The following is a 21,081-nucleotide window of genomic DNA, read 5'->3' on the forward strand; positions in this document are numbered from 1 at the left end:
AGGGCAGTCTACTCATTTGAATGGGCTGCCTTACCACAGTTAAATTGCACTGACAGAAGTGTTAGCACCCTTTTTTTTTAAATTGTATCACACCACATAGCATGGTAATAGGTTACCAAGCAATGTGGTGCCATTCAATGCACATGTGATGCGATGCAATGTGGGATAGATGTTAACGGAGCCTAAGGGGTTGATTTACTAACCTTATAAACACACCACGAACATGTATACACCTCTGTAGTGTGTTCCCTCCCAGCATGATCTATGGGTGGAATCTAAACACCCTTGTAGTGTGTACACACCCAGCAGGTGTGTTGTGCAAAGCCAAGCATGAATTGCAAGGTGATGTTGTGTAAATTAGCTCTATGTTGTGTTGCTTGCGTTGATGAATGCAGGAATGTAAATGCATGAGCTAACCATTTTTGTCTAAACTGTGAAGCAGCATTATATATGCATCATGTGCATGATTTTTCCATATATGGCATTAGTGGAAATATGCTTTTAGAGACTTTTTGGTTGATAAATACGTTTTGCTGTGTGAAAATCACACGCACCTGCTGCGTGCGTGTGTTTAGGTTAGTAAATCACCCCCTAAGTGTCAGTATGGTAAACAGAGAACTGACTGTGCTATCACCAAGCTATATATTACATTAACAATGTTGTAAAGATAAGAGGATGTCCAGCCAATCTTCAACTGTACTGATAAACAAAATCAATAACAATTTATCTATCTATCTATCTATCTATCTATCTATCTATCTATCTATCTATCTATCTATCTATCTATCTATCTATCTATCTATTATGTATGTTATATACTCTGCTATGGCTTGAAAAGATACTAGTTCAGAACACTACTATAATGCATATATCTGGCTTGTACTAAAGCATGCTATTATTTGCTATGCTATTGCTATTTTATTAATAATTAACAATATATAACAGTCGGAACAAATCTGCCACAGTTTAGTCAGAAAGAGTGACCCAATGCGTATTATGATATGAGAGCAATGACTTATATGAGTTGTAAAAAACCTTAGAATATGTAGGGATATAAGGTGTTCTAAATATAGCATCATGACATATTTAAGTCAGATTTTTTACAGTGACACTAAACTCAGAAGTTACAGTAAATCTTAAAAATATGTTCAATAACCGCAACTATTAACAAAAATGTATCTTATGTGTGTATCACTCGGCTGTAGAGCCTCAAATCTTTTCTGAAATTGTGCTGACATTGTCCTTCCTTCTGGATGGTGGCCAGTTTTGTTCCCCATGATCCCTGTGTGTGTTGTAAAGTAGCCACTGCTCCAAACTCTCTCCCATGAAGGACTACATTCTCACGTTTAGTTTACTAATTGGTATTGAGATTGTAGTCCATCAGGGGAGCGAGTTTGGAGTGGTGGCTACTTTACAATACACACAGGGACCATGGGGAACAATAGTGGCCACCCTCCAGAAGGAAGGGCAGTGTCGGCACCAATTCAGAGATGATTTGAGGATCTACAGCCGAATGATACACAAATAAGATACATTTAACTCCTGAGTTTAGTGTTACTTTAATGTACACCAGCCAAAACCTTTAGACTGCAACAAATCTCTCTTCTTCAGTAAAACATGGAATGAAGAAAACCTCTCTCAGGTTATTATTACTGTCTTTGGGTTTCTGTCCCAGTGACAACTGTTCCCTTCATTATATCGTCAGATGAACAGGAAGTGAAGTATAATCTCTTAATGCGGTCATGGACAGCAATCATTTCTTGACAGAAGTATTTACTCTTTCCAAGTCTAGTACCCCCAAAAAAGCTTTGGCTGGAGTAACCACAACCAATGAAATAATTATATAATCAGTTCCTCTGAGGTATGTTGATTGCTGGTATCTGTATTTTTAAAATGTCTGAGATGTATCCTATGTGACTTTTACCATAAAAATGAGTTCCTCTTACAGAGTTCATATCCATAGTACAGGATGACAGAAAAAACGTTGTACTATTGTGCTGTACAATAAGGAAGCACCAATTCTGCTTTTATCCTTCAACTATGGCTTTATTTTACCAGCTATTCAGTTCCTCCTAACTATAGGAAACCCTGATTAAATGGTATTTGAAAATTACCTGCATTTTACCAATCACAGCTTTAGCAATAGTAGTTCAGTTGTGTGCTATACTATTAGAAAACATATTCATTACACAAAAGCACACAAACTTCATAATATTAGAATCTCAATGGCTACAAAATGACAAAGCCCCCTTCAAAGTGACAGGGTGACGTGTCCCCTTCATGACTGTCTAAATTGGTGATAATCAGTACACCTAAATAAATGAAGCCACTAGCACATTAAACCTTGTTAGACAAGGACTAGAATGCAGAATTACCATGCATTATCAGCCCAAACCAAAACCAAAAGTCCAAACCCAACCAAAACTTAGTTTTACTTTTGGATTGAAAAGAGGAAGGGTTAGAATGCCTGTCAGGTTTTAATTGCTGTACATCAGCATTAGTAGAGCTTACTGTCAGATTTTTAAATGGTGTCTTTGACTCTGTGAAGGAGCTTTCTCCTCTGCGCTATACTAGAAAATATATTTGTAATTCATGCTAGGTCCCCATCGGTGGGATTTACCCACACTTCTGTCTGATGCTCACTGTGGAGAGTTCTCATAAAAATGGGTACACATTCCAGCAATCATGGGCAGGACCGTTGTATATCCTTTAATTCCCACTGGGTCAGTTTGCTGGTGGATGGAATGTATGTAGGGAGGGTCCACCCCATGTGCTCCCCAAGTGTCCTAGACCCTATGCAGTGGTCCAGGCAAAAAGCAGCAATGCTGTTTTGCAGCCAATTCTGAACTGAACAAGACCCAGATACATTTGTGCGTCCCTAATTAATTATTATATATTGCAATTTTTATTGAAATTGCATCAGTACTTTATTTATTGTTGGTGCTCATTACTTTATTTAGTCTCAGGTCTACCAATGCTTGATGTCAATTTTACAATGACAAAATTATTTTTTTAAGGGATTTAAATACATTGTGTATAATGTTTGAATTGATGTTGACTATATTTTATTTTTTTACTTTTGCGCTTTTGTTATAATATTTTTTTGGGTTAGGGGATTCATATCTTTTGAAGAAACTGTAAAGTTTTGTTCTTTAATAAAACTATTTAGGTGCAGTAATTTTATTTTATTTGATCATGTTTTAAGCTGACCAAGCCAACCTTCAGTAGTATAGTACCCCTGTGTAGTAACAATAAAACACTGTCAGGATTCAAATCCTTCTACACTACATCCAAAACTAAAAAAACGTTTGGCTGGAAATTAGTCTTAAAGTATTTTAAATCCATTAATCAGGATGTATCAAGTTAAAATCCTTAATAGCTTAAAATAATTTTCTAAACGTTTGTTAATGACAGCTATACTACATCTTACATGGCTTTTCTCTTATATAAAAGATTCTATGGATGTATGGTGTATTGTGAACCTACACTGATAGTCCCAAACAAGGAAATATTACTAAAAAAGTAGTTGATAATCTGGAGAGTCAGGTATACAGTCAAAGACAGACAAAGGTAAAGCTTAGCACCCATATTGCACAAACGAAAATGTTGACTCAGTTGGTACCTCTATATATGAACAGTTATTATATCAAACTATCGCAGTATATGACCATATAAAAGACTAAAACAAATACTAGCTCCTTAGCACCTCTAGCACTCGACACATGATTGTGTTATAACATCATAACCATAGAACTAAGCAGGAAATAGAGTCCAAACATTCCAAAAACAGTAAGATATATTACTAAAAGAAGAAATTATTGGAGCATCGACCCTTTAGGACTGAGGGCCCTGGGGAATATGCAGCCTGCCACTGAACAGTTGCATTGGCTCACATGTATGAAAGTGTCTAAAAGAAATGAGTGCTCTGCCCATAGCAACCCATCAATATGTGCCTTTTAACACTGTAGAAATGTTCTATGAATACTTAGCAGTTCGTGTTTTAGACACCTTTCTACATGCTGGCCTGTCACATTGGGGGTCTGGCAGAGAGGCATCTTAGCATCTAGACAGATAGGGTTGTAGCAGGGTTGTATAGCACATACCACTTGCTGCCTCTGAAATAGAAAGGATTCCATTGTTATAAACTGTATGAAGATACTTCTGAAATGATGCAGGGTGACATACACTAGATTAATACAAGTACAAATGCATTTGCTCTATGGAATAGGTAAACACTGCTATCAGATTTGTGTAGGAATAAATATTGGTGTTATATCATTCAAAGAACATGGACAAAATAACAATAAAAAAACACTGTTTTCAATGCTGGGTGATTTGAACCCACTATGCTGCATTCTGCAGAGATTTCTGTTTTGTATTTAGGTTTATAAAGGTTGTGAGAGTGCTGTAGACACATCGTGCAGTGGCTTGTTGCATGGACAGCATGTTAAACAGGTGACAATGGATGACACTATATAGATGAGGTGCGCTATGTTGGTCTGTGATTGATGTCCTTAATCAGTCAGGGACTCTCCTTAGACTCGGACATAGTAATACAACAGCTCCAGCCACTGCCAGGAGGAAGAGAGGATTCCACAGAGCAGCCTGGGAAAGAGAAAGAAGGGGAGGTAAGGAAAACCATCATCAACTCATTGGGGGCATTTATTAAATGGCGGTGGACACCTATTTATTAAATCATACAAAGCTAACTCAATTTTTGATATGTCTGCTTCTCCTCACCACTTTTATTGGCATTCCCCTTGTTTAACAGTGCAGCATATTTCTAAACGAGAATTGGTTGATTTGCTGATCAGTCGTCGCTACATGTCCATCAGAAAATGATTTGCATTTATAAGGCACCTTTGCTATGCAGACTTGCCCATGCATTTATTCCAGACTGGGATGGGGAAGTTTTAGAATATCTGCTTGGTCTTTTTTTGCTGTCTGTGTCTCTATTTGGGAAACAGCACTTACTTCATATCCTGTTGTAATCCTTTGAGTTTTCTTTTATATTTCCCTTCTCTAGGGTTTATTCTACACATTTCAAATTGAAGTTAGATACACTGTTGGCAGTTGTGTAATGGATTCCTAAAATGAAAGGATGGAGAATGCTCAACAGAGATTGGAAACCGGAGACTATAGCCATGGCCTGGTGTCACAGGGACAGCAAGTGAATGGTAGAAAACAAATGGTGACTATTGCCCACCCAGTGATGACTTTTACTTGGGCATAGAAGAAGGGGCAATCTCTGCAACAAAGACACAGCAATAAAAACCTGGCACAGGTTCTAACCTCACCCTACTGTCACCAAAATAATTTAATCTACAGAATAAATAGCTAAATATAATTCCCAAGTTTATTTATAGGAAAAATGTTGAAATATCATGGATACAAACTATGCAGACATTTCAGGAACACATCGGAATTGCCCTTTTTAATATTAGAGTGGTATACTGGAAATAAATAGTTTCTAACACACAGCTTTATGTTCAAAGTGATGTAAACTTATATTTAGTCAGTTACCTTAGATAAGTGTAGCAATTATATTAGTTCCCCCTTCGCCCTTCTGTTCCTTTTCCTAGGGTAAGCAACATAGTCAACTGTACCCTTGTTTCCGAGTGTTTCATAACACTGCTCTGTTGGTTATATTGTTAATGGGGCTCTTTGGAGATAGGTTACTTGCTGCCAAAAACAACTAGCATTAATTTGTAATTTCCAATTCCTCCACCGTTATATATTCAGAGGCAGATTATTTTTGTAGTTAGTTGCACATGCTGGATCTCAAAGACAGACTTATGATATATGTAGCTGGAAGGGAGTATGCAGGGAATTGTAATGCAATAGAGCAGGGGTAGGCAACCTTGGCAATCCAGCTGTGGAAAAAATACAAATCCCATCATGCCTCTGCCTCTGGGAGTCATGTCTGTGGCTGTAAGAGTCTTGCAATGCCTCATGCAACAGGTAAAAGTACATAATTCTGCTCTCTGACACTGTAGTAATTGCAGTGCTAACAAATAATTGGATTTCTGCAGCAGAGAAGACTAATTGGGGTATTATAAAGACAGCAGTATTTAACCATGTATGAAAAACCTTTATAAAGGATTTTTCATTTAAAGTAAGTCCCTTAAATAAAATTCTAATAAACATATTACCTCTAAAAGGCAAGCAAATATTTACTTCTCCCGCTGCCCACAGCGCTGAACACCAATTTACTGAAGATAAATTGTCCCCTTAATTCTCTTCAGAAACCAACACTTGCGGGACTGTCAATCTCCTGTGTCCCCTGAAGTGCTTAGATGTTCCTCCTGCTGACCTCCAAATCACTATGTGTCCTGCAATGACATGGAGGCTGGAAGAAGGAAACACTGGGGGACTTCATCCATAGGAATGATTGCTTTTGTTGATGGGCTTTGGGCTTGTGACAATGGCATAAATTTGACATCAGTTTGAGATGCTTCTGAGATCATTCAGAAGTCATTGACAGGTGCATTGACTATGTGCTATAAGCCTCTTTAAATGTGAGTGATCAGACCTAAAGAGACTCTGTCACTAACCTAAACGACTGCAAGTGAAAGCACAGAAAAATCAAGCAGTTTCAATAATTACTTGCAGTGTTTTCCTTTCCAAAAACAAATTTATATTCACTTGCGATTTGACTTGCGGTGGAATTCAACCACTCTAGAAAGCATCAATTCTCCAGCACAAACACAGTTTCCTTTCTCTCCTACCAAGTCCTAGCCCTTTCCTCTTCTACTTTATGTGCTGGCCCAACTCCCCTGCCAATCACCTCACAACCTTATATAAACTTTTGTGTAGCTGCAAGGGTGCGAGCAAAAGGGAATACTTCACAATGTCCCTTGAGTGCAAGTCCTGAGTCTTGTGGGATGCTGACACATCTAAGATGGTGGTGCCCAGCAGCAGTCTCAGGCCTTTTGGATGTCTACATAACTGTAGGGACCCTGTCCTAAGCTGGAGTGTCCCTAATTTAAAGTTAGTGTGCTTTGCAGCTAGGCTGTAACCATATTGAGCTGTGTTTACATTGTTCTGGGCTCTGTTGGTTCTTCTAAGCTCAGTGTGTTGATTACTGCTGCCTGTTACAGTTGAGGAGTTTCCAGTAGTCAGTATGGGAAGTTATGAATATTTACCAAACCCAACCATCTTTGTTCAGAGGTATTGTTTGGGGAGATAACACATGTTTAGGGCACCATTCCAGAGGGTTCTCTTCACCTCCAGAGCTTTTGCCTGAAGAGGATGTCTGCATAGAATGTTCTCTTTCTTGGGCCTCACCTCTGCCTGAGGCATATGCCGGAGGCCCAGGACCTAACCTGTGTGCTTGTATATCTGCATGGAGCACGCTAAAGGATGTCTGCTTGGAAGGAGAACCTGTAAAGAGTCTTTTCCCTGAAGAGTGTTGTAGAGTTGTAGAGGAGCTAGGTAGAAGCTGCTGCTCTACTTGCAAAAAGGATTAATTGCCCACAAATTAAGCTATCTTTGACTGCTATCAAAGGGTCAAGGGACAGATTGATTATAGAAGAGATTCACACAATTTGAAAAAGACTGTGACTGCTCTTACAGGTTCATAGATCTGTGTTGCTGCTGTCACAGAGCCGACAATTACCAAGAGGCTGCACTTAAAGGACCGACTGCTGCTTTCATACATATACATGTCCTATTTTTGTCATTTTTGGGTATCCTGTACCCCTCTTTCACATAATTGAGTTCAGATATAAATGGTCAAAAGGCTAACGTGACTGGCATGCAGTTGTTTCTTTTTCACCCCACCATTTGCCAAGGATCTAACCCTTAGAGTTAATTGTTAGCATGCCACACCATCTTAGGGGTCATTTCTAACCACCCTTGGAGGAGTATTGCTACACAAACATGGCATTTACAGGTAATAACATGCATAGAATACAGTAAATGCAATGATGTTAAAATGAATGGTTTGCCAACAGGGTCTCTTAAACACCACTGAATAAATATAAGCACCAGCCCATTGTTAGGTTTGCTTGGGATTGTAGAATGAAAAAAAGAAGAAAAAAGGATAAAAAATGCAGAAAAAGGCAAGAGCAAATGGCAAAAAAATATATGGCATCCAGACAAAAAAAGTTTCATAAGCAGATAAGACAAAGGTATAACTGTTAGTGTGTACTCATCACAGTTAATTTGTGCTTCCAAACCTTGTTATGAAGAGACCATTTAATCACAAATTAGAACACATGAGTTGTGAAAGATACAGGGCCCAGTAAAGGATGGACACCGGCACTCCAAAGCAAGTTCAGTACGCGTTTATTAACGTACTAATTGCAAGTAGAACACTCTATACAACGTTTCGGGGGGTGTCACAGGATCCCCTTCATTAGGCAAACAAGTCATGATACAGGGCCCATTCACACTTAAGCGCTCCATTGCTTTGCATTAACACACCTGCGTTACAGCACAGGTTTATTCATTATGTATGAGCTTCCAACACAACATGATGGATAAAAGATGCACATGATCCTTTTTAGCAATGCTGTACACCACAACACACTATGTGCATTGTGGTGTGCTGTGATGCGTTGTGCACTCTACTGTTTTTAGTGTACATTGCCACAAAGCACAGTGTGAATGAGCCCAAAATAATTAAAGATGGAAAACTTAGCAACATGCAGCCATCAATACAAAGCGAGTTACAAACAAAGCCAAAATGTACTTACTGTTATAAAGTTTTATTGGAAAATTATAATGATCACAAATGTGCACAACAGTAGAATATAAAATCTAGTTAACCTAGACTTCTTTGCAGTCTTGTGCCCCTTTAAGTGAACCATACAAACAGTATGATGTGGCATGATATTGTTGTAAATTATGATTGAAATTACAGATATGGGCTTTTTCAAAAAAGAAAAGTGCAAATTGCATTAACTCATAATAGATTAGAATTCATTCTTCACATAACTGACGTAAAGTAAAGCTGCCATTGAGAATATATGAGTACCGCCACTGCTGCCTTTCTTTGACCCTCTTACAACAACATTTTGCGTCGTTGACCCTCAAAAAAATAAGCAAATCAGTAAGGGACTGCATATTTGTTCCTGCTCAGTGAGTTATTAGTCAGTATTACAGGTCATCAACGTCAGTCTTCACATTTCTTATATGATGGGTTTTCTCTAATTATTCTGAAAGCTAATTGGCTGCTGTGAATTACAGTAGATTGCATATTGTTGATGCCCTTAGTACTGTTATTTTAAACAAGCCTGTAAGTCTGTCCTGTTTCCACCGGTGCTGAGGCCTGTAGGGCAGAGTACTGTTTAAATATGCTTCAGATAATGTTGTGATCCTGAGGCGGTTCATGTGACTTTGATGTAAGATACATTGCTTGGTCTCTGGTTCCCACTGAAAATGATCTCTACAGTTGCTGTTGTCCATTGCAAAATGTTTTTTTCTAGTCCAATATAAAAATATACAGTATGGTCCAGTTGCGAGTTTCCAGGGAGAGGTAAATGCTGTTCGTATGTGTTGTGTTGTACATCAATTTCTAAACTCAAGTCAAAAAAGTGCACTTCCATGTGATTTCTATCACCTGTATACTGCCTAATGCCTGAAAAAGCAGGTATTCCCATGTGCTGTCCCGAAATTGCTATTGACTTCTATGGCAGTGAAAGCATATGGTAATGTGTGAAAAGGGAATTTCCCATAATGCACAACAATCCAGTGCGTTTGTCTAAATGAGACCCACTAAGAACAGTGGGTATTGAAAATGTCATGCATTTTACATTTACTAAAAAATGAATCAAAATAACTGACATGGAAACAGAATACTGTCATATACCTAATGTTTTGACTTCTTTTCATATGGTTGTACAGTTATTGACTGCTATAGCCAATCATACAGGTATACACAGTCAAATGGTGCAAATTTTGTTCTGCTGGCAAACTTTTGAATGGTAGGGAAATCTGTGAATCCATCCGACATTTAAAAACAAAAAGTTGCTCTCTTCACCTCATTCAGGGGGCCCCCAGAATTGGTGCACAATTAATGAATATTCAAGTACCCTCAAGTCTGAGGGTAGAATCTTGTTTTACATTCACTTATCTCTAACTACAGTATTTGAGCTAATTCCAAATGATTTCCCAGAGCATAGAGACTGACCTTTCAACTGGACTTTGATTGAGAAAGCAACGGCAGGCATGAGGACGAAACTGTGGGAATGCCATATACTATATTGCTGAGCACCAAAATCAAGACTTCTGTAAATTTTTACCATACTTTATTCCACCCTACAGTAAATTTTACCACATAATAATTGTATCATGCATATTAACCCATTTTGCTTGTTCTTCAATATGTTGGCAAACATGAATGTAAATTTGCCTCTTAACCCTTAATACTAGTACCAAGTATAGTCAATGTTATGGTGGCCCATACTACTAGCCAACATTTGAGCCATATTAATACACAGGTATTTAGTAATCCACATATATGAACAATGACCCACAGGCAGCAAGACAGGAGGAAGGCATTCTCTACCAACTTTTAAAATATAAACTTTTCAACCATTTACATTGATCTTGCCTTTTGATGCATGTTGAAGTATAATGATATAAATCTATAAAAAAAGCATTATGGAAAGAAAACAGAGAGTAGTGAGAGGAAATGTCAGGGCATACACAAAGATGGCAGAGACAGATTTGTCATCAGGCATGGAAGCAGAGGCAGCAGAGAAACTCCTAGCCGTGCAAAGCAATACATGTAGAGCAGGAGGAGTCACAAGGAAACCAGTACCTGATGTGCACTAGGACGTCTCAGCCCACCAGCACCAGAGTGTCCCCATTATAACAATAAGTCCTAGGAGGGGAAGGGAGAGAACAGGAGGGTCAGATCCAGAGGGGGCCTGAGAGAGGAAAGAGGAGGGACAAAAGAAGTAGGGAGGAAGATAAGAAGGGAATGATGAATGTTTCGATGAGGAACAGAAATAAGGAACATGGTTGGAGAAGGTGGAGTCAAGGCAATTTTGAAATCATAAGAATGGGAATAAAGATATGAAAGACATCAGATGAGCATTTGAATAGGAAATGTGAATATTTATCAACAAAGTCATGGCAAATAACGTTGTGAGTTGAGACAAAGTGATGTTGTATGAAATTACAAGAAATAGGATATGGGGCAACAGAAATAAAGCACCCATTTTCCAGAAATGGGTACATAAGTATGATTTAAATGAAGAGGAAGAGGGAAATTACATTTATGCAATAAAAAATAGGAAAATAAACAGATGTGTATGGAAAGCATTATGACAAGTTATGGCAGATCCCGTACAAACACCAAGAGACCCATTAATATGAGGCAAGACACCAGAGCAGGAAGATATTGTTGAGGGATGAGATAAAGAACAGGCCGTGAACAGCCAGAATGGAGAAGTTTGCATTTGTAGGTCAGTGAAATATGTGCAGGAATAAACACAAGGGTGAAGAGAGAGTTCCCCACAAACCATATGGCAAGAGCAGAAAATAACAATTGCACATGAACAGCAAATCCCAAAAGAAAACACATGGATGGATTGTCAGATGAGAAAATATTATGGCAGAAAAGAGTAAGAGGAAAAATAGATGAGCATGTTTATTTCCAAGATAAATGATTAGCACGGCATAGGCCAGAAAATATAATTTATAAGATCCATAAGGAATGAAGGAGAGTCCATAAAGGATGAAGGAGAGACCAGGTGACATGTGACAGATTGAAAAAAAGAGAAGAAAAAGAAAGAGAAATATTTTGGTTATATAGGTGCCAAAAGAAAGATCAGTCTGCTCAGCTGTAGTGTAGATTACAGAATGTGCAGTCAGTTTTACAGGGTGTATACTACCACATGCAGATAGTTTGTTTTTATGAGGAAACGTTCCTATCTCCAGGAAAAAACAAACTCGCAGTGAGGATGCCCCCGCACTGCAAGGATTAACTGTTTATTTACATCTAAGGTATCAGGTATAGCAATTTTACCTACCTAATCCTCACTCCACCAGCAGTCAGCGCTTCTTGTCTTCTCTACCATCCAGCTTGTGGACTGTCCCTCAGCATCCTCATGTATAATGCAGGGCTATGGGCCCTGGATTGTATGTGATGATGATGTAATCCAACCACTGGAGGGGGGAAGAGGCTGTGAGTGCTGGTCTTGGAGCCAGCAGGAGAGGGGATCAGCAAAGTAAAAGTCTTTTACCCGATACCCTAGACCTAAACGAGCAGGTAACCTTTGCAGTACGCGGCACACCTACTGCAAGGTGAGTTTTTTTCCTGGAGATAAGCTTTAACAATCATATTAGAAAGCCATTGTGTGTTTGTACTGCTACTGCAGTGTTAGAAGAAAGTTTGTAACTCTTTTGCCCTTATTCGGTGAGCAATCATGCACAGTAATCCTGAAAAAACAATTATATTTTATTTCAGCAATGACACATCCACACAAATCAAAATTTCTATTAGGTAGAAAACTGGTCAAAATTTATATTTCTAGATCCGTGGAAAGGAATGCCACGCTTACAGGTAGCTTAAAGGATCATTGGTGTCAATGGTTACCTACCTCTAAGATGAGAGAAGAGGCGCCACTGGTCCCATGCTGATGGCTGTGTTGTTGATCTTTGAACAATGTGGGCACCATCAGACTGGAAATTAATTCAACAATGCTGTCCTATTATGGAAACCCTAGCAACCTTTTAGGGAACCCTAGTTAAGAAAGGCTGTGGACAGTCATTATTGTTTCCCTGCAATAAAGCCTTTCACAAGGTGTCTGACTGGAGCATAAACATGCAAATTTGGATGAAATAATTGTACATATTTTAGAAGAGCTCTTCTAAAGATTGCAAACTAATATCTATGGCTAGATATTTATGTATATTTGTCAGAATTGATTCAAGCAGTCTCAGCTTGATACTCAGCAAGCAGATTGTGGGCTTTCTCTAGTGCAGAAGACCAATATCCATTTCTGTATTGTTCTAGTCAAAAAGAAAGAGCTTCTGTCAGTGAGGACATCAGCTTTGTTACTATAACGGGAAGCTTTAAAGCGGAACCCCGAGCAGAATTAAACGTAACCCTTGCAGTATCAGTAAGTCCATTAGTACTGACACATTAACACAGGTCCATAGTATCAAAATCACAGCACAATGTTAGATTTATTTCTAAATTTGGTTTTCAGTTAATGAGAAGTGTGTGAGATGTTCTACTACAATTGTTTCGTAAAGAGTCACAAACTTTCTACGTTCTTTGCCTGAATAAATCCAGGCATAAATGGAATGCCCTTTCATCAGATAGACTGGAGAGAAAATGGTCAGTTTAAAGGAAACCCGTCATTAGAGAAATATAGAGACTGCCATTGCTGACATCTCATTCTAAAAATGTTTGTTGCCTGGCTGTCATGCTGATGTTTTGGCTTCAATATCTTCACTAGTTCCGGAGGGATCAGACTTTTGACTTTTCTCAATCTTCTTTTTGTTTCATGCTTGTTCTGGTTGTATGAGTTAAAAAGTATTGAAACCAGACCACATTTTTCTCTAATGACAAGTTTCCTTTAAGGGATACTGTATAAAATCAAACTTCATTTACAGTATTATTTTTCTGAGTTACTAGATTTGTAGCCTAGTGTAAAGAGGTGCAGATTGTTAGCAGCAAAATATAATGCGTGACTGTCTGCAACCAAAACTACATGCGAGCAATGTGCAGCTGTAAGATTAATAATGTATAAAGAGTCAGATGATACATGCATAGAACATCAGCACATTTAGTTTATAGCCAGAATACCTTTTATAGTGAATGGTAAAAGAAGATTGAAAAACAATGCCAACCGTTAAAGAAAACCGTCATGGTAGAGTAAGGGGCTTGCTGTTATGTACCTAGTTATTCACATACCTGCAGCAGCCTCAAAGCTGCCATTACCATTATGGTAAAGTGGCAACCTGTTCTGAGGATGGGCAAAGCTTTAACATGTCCTGGTGGTTTGGAAGCTTGCCTTTTCTCTTCAATGCATTCCTATTAGCGCATAACTAGGACAAGCTGCTTCACTGGCCAAAAGGAATTTGCAGAAGACAAGAAGGGACAGTCAAGCTTTAATATTAGGAGGACGTGTTGGGGTTTTGCCTGTCCATGTAGGCCAGCATTTGGGCATAATTACAGGTCTTTGAATATGCTGCAGGTATCTACAGGAGCCTTAAGGTACCTACAGGTATAGGAGCCTTTAGGCACTTACACCTAATAACTGTCAGCAGTTTTTGTGTCATTTTGTTCATGTCAGATGGGCTTAAAATAGCATGATTGATTTGTAGTTACGTTGTGGCTATATTGTTAGCTGTATATGCAAAAAAAAAAAAAAAAGAGTTCATCTGCTGTATATTCTTGTATTTTTGCTAGGCACCATACACATGGGCCTTCTGGGAAGTATTAATACGTTTTATGCTTCCCGGATCACATTTTTCTGTGTTTAGGTGTTTTGGGGTTTAGCCGTGATTGGATACATTTAGCCATGTAAAACCGGGCCAAATGGACACAGATAATTGTTGTTTGTGGAAATGCAGTTTGACTGAATGCACCTAGACACTGCTGAACATCTAGGTGTGGATTTACCTATAGGAAAGCATTACATGCTCACAGATGACTTTAGAAATGAGCACCAAACGCACTGTGACTTATGTATTTTAATTATCTTGTCCATGGGGCCTAACATAGTAACTCTCTACTCCAGCCATCAGTTCATGACAGAATGGCATATAACCCCTGGCAGGTTTTTATTAATATCTCCATATGTTAGATTTAACAGAAAGACAACAATAAAAACCAGAGAGATGTTTTAACCCTTCTCCACCCAACTAAAATAATGTTTCTTAATGTGGTACTGATGTACTGTGTAATATGGCTCTTCAGTAAGACAGTCAATTGTAACATGGTACTATGTAATATGGAACCTCAATAACATGATATATGGTTACATGGTACTGTGCGACATGGGACCTCAGCAACACAATTTATGGTAACATGGTAGTATGTGATGTGGAACCTCAATAACATGGTATATGGCAACATTGGACTGTATACATGTCACCTCAGCAACACAGCATATGGTAACATGTTACAATAACATGGTACTGTATCTGTTTACATTGTACTGTATAACGTGGCCCCTTAATAACATGGTATGTGGTAACATGGCACTTCGGTAACATGGTACATGGCAACATGGCACTGTATAACATAGCACCTCAATAACATGATATATGGCAACAAAGTACTGTATGCTGTATAACATGGCCAATCAGTAGCATGGTACATGGCAACGTGGTACCTCAATAACACAGTATATGGTAACAGGGCACCTCAGTAACATGGTACATGGCAGCATGGCACTGTGTAACATAGCCACTAAATAAGAGGATATAGTAACATAGTAATGTGTAACATGGCAACTCGGTAACACAGTATATGGCAACATGGCAACTCGGTAACACAGTATATGGCAACATGGCACTGTGTAACATGACACCTGAATAAAATGGTACATGGTAACATGGCATCCCATTAACATGACATAAACACAACATCTGTGTAACATGGCACCTTATTTACATGGTATAGTGCAACATGATATTTGTATAACATGGGAACCAATTTACATTTTATCATAGCAACATGTAACTTTAATAGCCAAGTATATGATAGCATGGCATCTCAGTAACATGGGACATGACAGCAAGACACCTCAGTAACATGGGGTATGACAATATGGCAGCTCGGTAACATGGGATATGACAGCATAGCTTCTCAGTAACATGGATATGATAGCATGGCTCCTCAGTAACAAGGGATATGACAACATGGCACCTTAACTACATGGGATATGAAAACATGACACTTCAATAACAAGGGATATGACAACATGGCACTTCAGTAACATGGGTTATGACAACATGGCACTTCATTAACATGGGATATGACAACATGGCACTTCATTAACATGGGATATGACAACATGGCACTTCAGTTAACAGGGATATTAGGTGGAGGAGCCCAAGGAAAGTGTTAAAGCTTGTCCATTCCCATTCTGCCCCACACATTCCTATTGGCCCATTAATTTGGTCTACTGCCTCAGTGGCCAATAGGAACATGTGAGAGGATGGAAGAGACAGGCAAGCTTTCAGCTATCAGAAAGTGGTGAATATTTGCCTCCAGAGAGGCCCAGCATTCAGGCATAGGAGGGACACAGCAGGCTGTAGCAGGTCCAGGAGGGCACCTCTGGGTGCGTGTACTTTGTACCTGTAATGTGGTTGACTGGCAAAGGTTAAGGTTCCAAAGTTTTATATCTGGCTGTGCTTCTAATGCACATATATTCAGTGTAATACAATCTCACACTGGAAAGTGCATACAAGCAGGGTACCTGGCATAATGGGCAGCACAGTGGCTTAGTGGGCAGTACAGTGGCATAGTGGTTAGCACTCTTGCCTTGCAGCACTGGGGGGTCCCCAGTTCAAATCTCGGTCAGGACACTATCTGCAAGGAGTTTGCATGTTTTCCCTGTGCTTGCCTGGGTTTCCTCCCAGAGTCCAAAATACATCCTGGTAGGTTAATTGGCTCCTTTCTAAATTGGCCCTGTATGTATGTGAAATGGGGACTTTAAATTGTAAGCTACTTGAGGGCAGGGACTGATGTGAATGTGCAACTATGTAAAGTGCTGTGTGAATTGTCAGCACTATATAAATACCTGTAATAATAATGGAACAGTATCAGATGTGCTGTTGTTGTTAATAACATTAGCTATGCAGTGGGAATACTATACTGCTTGAGCAGAATGAGTAGGTAGCTGGCTGGAAGAATTATTACAATGTAACACACAATAGGGATTAATGAAACAAAAGCCTGTTTTTAAATAGCAGTATTGCTACCTGCAAGCCAGTTTCCTTCAGCCTATGAATCTCCTCTCTGCACAACCTCAGTTCCTCTTGTAACTTCTCCTGTTCCTCCTGGCTGATCTGATGGCGTTCCTGCAGGTCCTCAATCTCAGTTAGGAGACCAGCGCACTTCAAAAAAGAACAGCGAATTTTACAAAGAATGTGTATCTACCTTCCCATCTGCAATCATACATTTATTTATAAACAGAAAACAAAAACCAAAGGCCAACGTCCATGGGCTTTTGTTTGTGTCAGAATTGCTCCTCTCACCATACAAATCTATGGGCATGCAAACGCAGCTTGAAGCAAACAAATGCAGGTGAGATGAAGTCAAATGCAGGTCAAATGCACCTATTATGAATCATGAATGATCTTATAGCATCCTAAGGGCCCATTTACAATACAGCATTAATCTGCATTTTTTTGCGCAAGAAAAACATAAGCTATTGCGGCAGCAACCAAAATGGCTACGCTTCACAAAATGGCTCTTGTTGTTAAGACCTCAGAGTTTCACCACCTGCACATAACTAGGTCACCACCCATCTCTTCCTGTTTAACAGTGCATAACAGCAGTTTGTGTCAAGATGAGTCAGATAGATAGGGGATGCTATCCATATATAGTAAAATTGCCAATGATGCTTGCTAATTGGCTTAGAGCTGTATAAGGAAACGTGTGTAAAGGAGATATGTATTGTGACTCAATTGTTAAAATATAAGCTGTGACCGCCCTTCATACGGGGCTCAGCTTTGGAGACACAAGTCCCTGAGTCTTTGCATGCAAATAAAAAAGAGATTTGTTTTCCTGAAGTCTGTGTCCACAGTCCATTACTGGTTTCCCAAAACTGTTTGCCGCTACACTATCACTAGGGCACTGGTGGAACTACCAGGGTCGCAGAGGTCTGGGCCGTGGCGTTCCGCCTGTTGGGGGGGCCGAGAGAGACGGAATTGCCACACCTCCTGCTCCCTTGAGATAGTTCCACTCCCTCCCCAGCCGCTCTGCCACTGGTGGCTGTGCGGCGATGGAGAGGCTGTATCGGTCAGCTTCAGCCTGGCTGAGCCGCTACCGACACTGCAGGCACCGCAAAGCAGCACATTCTTCTGTTGGGAGAGGACCCTCTCCACTTAGTAAAGCCCCCTGGGAGCCAAAGATGAAAAAGCTGCTGCAGGAGTCAGGTAAGACTGGTGTGGGTGATGGCTCGACCGGGCAGGGGGGGCCCAGAGGGGGGTGGGGAGAAGCTGGTGGTATTATCATTTACATTAGAATGTATTGCTGGGATTTGTAGTCCTGCATAGCTGGTGGTATTCTGCATTGCTGTATAATTATTATACAGCAATGCAGAATAGCACCAACTATGCAGGACTACAAGTCCCAGAAATACATTATATTAAGTAGGGATGCATCAGTGCCAATACTGGGCATTTTCACCAGTACTCGCACTGGTGAAAATGCCACGATACTAAGTGCAGCTACTGGCACTGGCGAAACTAGGGTTTCAGTGGTCAAATTTTTCCATACTTGTAGCTAAATGATTACATTCTTGTAATTTCTAAGCCATCATACTGTACAATCATAAGATCCCTAGTTGTATTGTAGTTTGATTGTGATGTGTGTGGTTGCCTATGATGAAGAGCCCATTCACAAATAAGTACATACCAGGGCTCCAAATTTCAAGTCCTAAGTTACTAGCCAGGCCTTAATAGTTACTCACCACAAGTTGTCCCACTAACCCCTACCCTGCCCCGGCCTTTACTCTGTCAGTACAGATGCGTGCGGTGTGATGCACAGTACAGAGACATGCGGTGTGATGCACATTACAGAGCCTGGCGGCGTGATGCACATTACAGAGACCTGCGGTGTGATGCACATTACAGAGACCAGCGGTGTGATGCACAGTACAGAGACCTGCGGTGTGATGCACAGTACAGAGACCTGCGGTGTGATGCACAATACAGAGACCAGCGGTGTGATGCACAGTACAGAGACCTACGGTGTGATGCACATTACAGAGACCTGCGGTGTGATGCACAGTACAGAGACCCAGTGGCGTAACCAGAGTAACCGGCGCCCGGGGCCGGACAAACTTTTGCGCCCCCCCGTGATATGTGGGGGTGTAGAGGTACAATGAGAGCATGCTGGGACATGTCGTAATTGAACTACAAGTTCCAGCATGCCCTCATTGTCCCTGTACGCCCGCCAAATATGACCCAGGGAATAGTAATGAGCTGATTGGCAGGCTCCTGTCCTCCTTCTATGCAGTGTAGCCCGGGTCCCTGTAGGGAAGAAGCCTGCCAATCAGCTGGTTATCATGGCAAGTGGACCGTGACATTTTAAAACTTTTTAATCACCTTTTTATTTAAATGTAATAATTTATTTTTATTTTTTTTACTTATTTTTTAAAATGTTATTTATTTAATTATTTTTTTAACAATTTGTTTTCACTTAACTCTATATGGGGAGGAAAAGCGCTTTTAACTGCCCAAAGACGCTCCTGTATCTTTTCAGGCATCTGGCATTTTCCTGCTAGGTGGTTTTCTGCTCAGATGTGAACCAGGGCCATTGAAAATCATGGCATATTTTTTCTTGGTTCACGGATTTCTGCGGGGTTTTCATGCAGAGACATGTCTATGGTTCCCAAACCATGCGACATCCGCCCAAATATTTCTTGTGTTGGGCAGTTAAAAGCGCTTTTTGCCTAGGTGTAAACCATGGCTTATTTTATTCATGCTCTATGCAAAGTGGGAAATGAAAATCCAAGAACGGATCTATAAAAAAGTGCTCAGTTGTGTTTCGGCTACTTTGTGGCTTTAAATCCCTTCTGGTCCCTTTCCCTATCCTTTGATCCACTGCTTATGTTTGGGATTTTATTGTATTGTATTTATAATTGCTTTCATATTTCTTTTGGTTATTATTTCATGATTCTGTATTTGGTGTCTGTTACCACTACTGGCCATCTATTGCACCAGCTTTGTTTATTTACTGTAAATGTTGAGTACCAAATATTTTGTGTGCTTGCTGTGTATTGAAATTTTGAAATCCTTAATAAACATTAATTGAACGGGGAAAACTGGCACATGAATGGGAGCTTCTTATAGCAATAATTGTTTCTGTTGTAATTGCTCTTCTTGAAATATGTTTCCACGTGAATGGGCTGCTGTTAGAAACAAGGCCAAGTTTGAATTGGCCGTATATGCTTTCAGCTGCACGCGCAAATGGAACAGCATATTTCAAATTAGCAACCTGGGACGCTCTGACCTGGAAACCGCCCCCCCCCCCTCTTGACCCAATGAGATGCCACCTGAGGCTACTAAAGGTGTAGCCCTGTAGGGATGGCCCTGTTCACAATAAGAGGTTGGTTTGAAAACACAAACTACATACCAACGTTTGTTTGCTTCAAAATTGTTGCGGAGAAAATAAAAACAAGATTGATCAGAAGAGTTTAAGGGAAAACAAGAAGGTTATGAGAAGGTTATGAAAAAAACATGAGAAGGTTATGAAAAATGCTAGCTTTCCATAGGCAGTCATAACCCACCTCAGCCTGAGCTTTCTGGACTTTCTCTTCTGCACTTTGGAGTTGGGTGTGCAGTTTTTGCCTCTCCTCCTCTCGGGTCAGCTTCTGCTTCTCTGCATCTGTCGTTTCTTGTCTGTCAATAGCCATACTGAGGACATTGGTGTTTTCGGCATCATATTGTGGCAGTTTTTCCTCTTGCAGGTCATTCTCTGTTGCTTCTTCTGGCTGGGATTCGTTTAATGCATTGCCCTGATCTGCTTCTCCTTCCCTACAAGAGACAAGGAAGAATTAATTAACTCAACCAAACTGCTGTCCTATGAATACAGTTATGATTACCCTATTCTAAATTAAACGGGTACTCTTTCAGTATTTTAATAAAAATAGTTTCCATTGTGAATCTGCTAATACTGCAATGTAAACACACCTCCCATTTCACTGTAATTATCATTCTAACCACTACAAGTTAATTATCTCTGCAGCAGAGCTAAATATCTATTATAGGTGAAGCTAATAATTAACTACTCTTAGTAATAAAGACTTAAAAAATTAAATCTTTCCTAAGATCATTACAAGTATCTCTGTAAGCATACTTCCTTCTATTAGAATCTAGTAGACTTATTATAATATTATAAACATGTCAGTTGTTGACTTCTGCAGCAGGAAAGGTGGC

General features: G+C 39.8%; 1 protein-coding gene across 4 annotated transcripts in view; it reads right to left on the reverse strand.

Moving 5' to 3' along the window:
* Nucleotides 1-4,330: 4,330 nt before the first annotated feature.
* Nucleotides 4,331-21,081, reverse strand: part of CCDC136 (coiled-coil domain containing 136) — a 43,443-nt gene continuing 26,692 nt past the window's right edge. For 2 of the 4 annotated variants that reach the window (XM_018565952.1, XM_018565945.1), the window contains exons 7-10: nucleotides 20,433-20,679; nucleotides 16,897-17,031; nucleotides 10,769-10,877; nucleotides 4,520-4,605 (exon numbers count right to left, since the gene is read on the reverse strand). In XM_018565952.1, the coding sequence (XP_018421454.1) occupies nucleotides 10,779-10,877; nucleotides 16,897-17,031; nucleotides 20,433-20,679 (481 nt within the window). In that variant the 3' untranslated portion in view covers nucleotides 4,520-4,605; nucleotides 10,769-10,778. Of the gene's footprint in view, nucleotides 4,606-10,768; nucleotides 10,878-16,896; nucleotides 17,032-20,432; nucleotides 20,680-21,081 lie in introns of all 4 variants that reach the window. The other 2 variants (XM_018565969.1, XM_018565961.1) reach the window with 2 other exon arrangements.

Source organism: Nanorana parkeri, unplaced genomic scaffold, assembly GCF_000935625.1.
Source record: "Nanorana parkeri isolate BGI_ZX_2015 unplaced genomic scaffold, ASM93562v1 scaffold26, whole genome shotgun sequence".
Lineage (NCBI taxonomy): Eukaryota > Metazoa > Chordata > Amphibia > Anura > Dicroglossidae > Nanorana > Nanorana parkeri.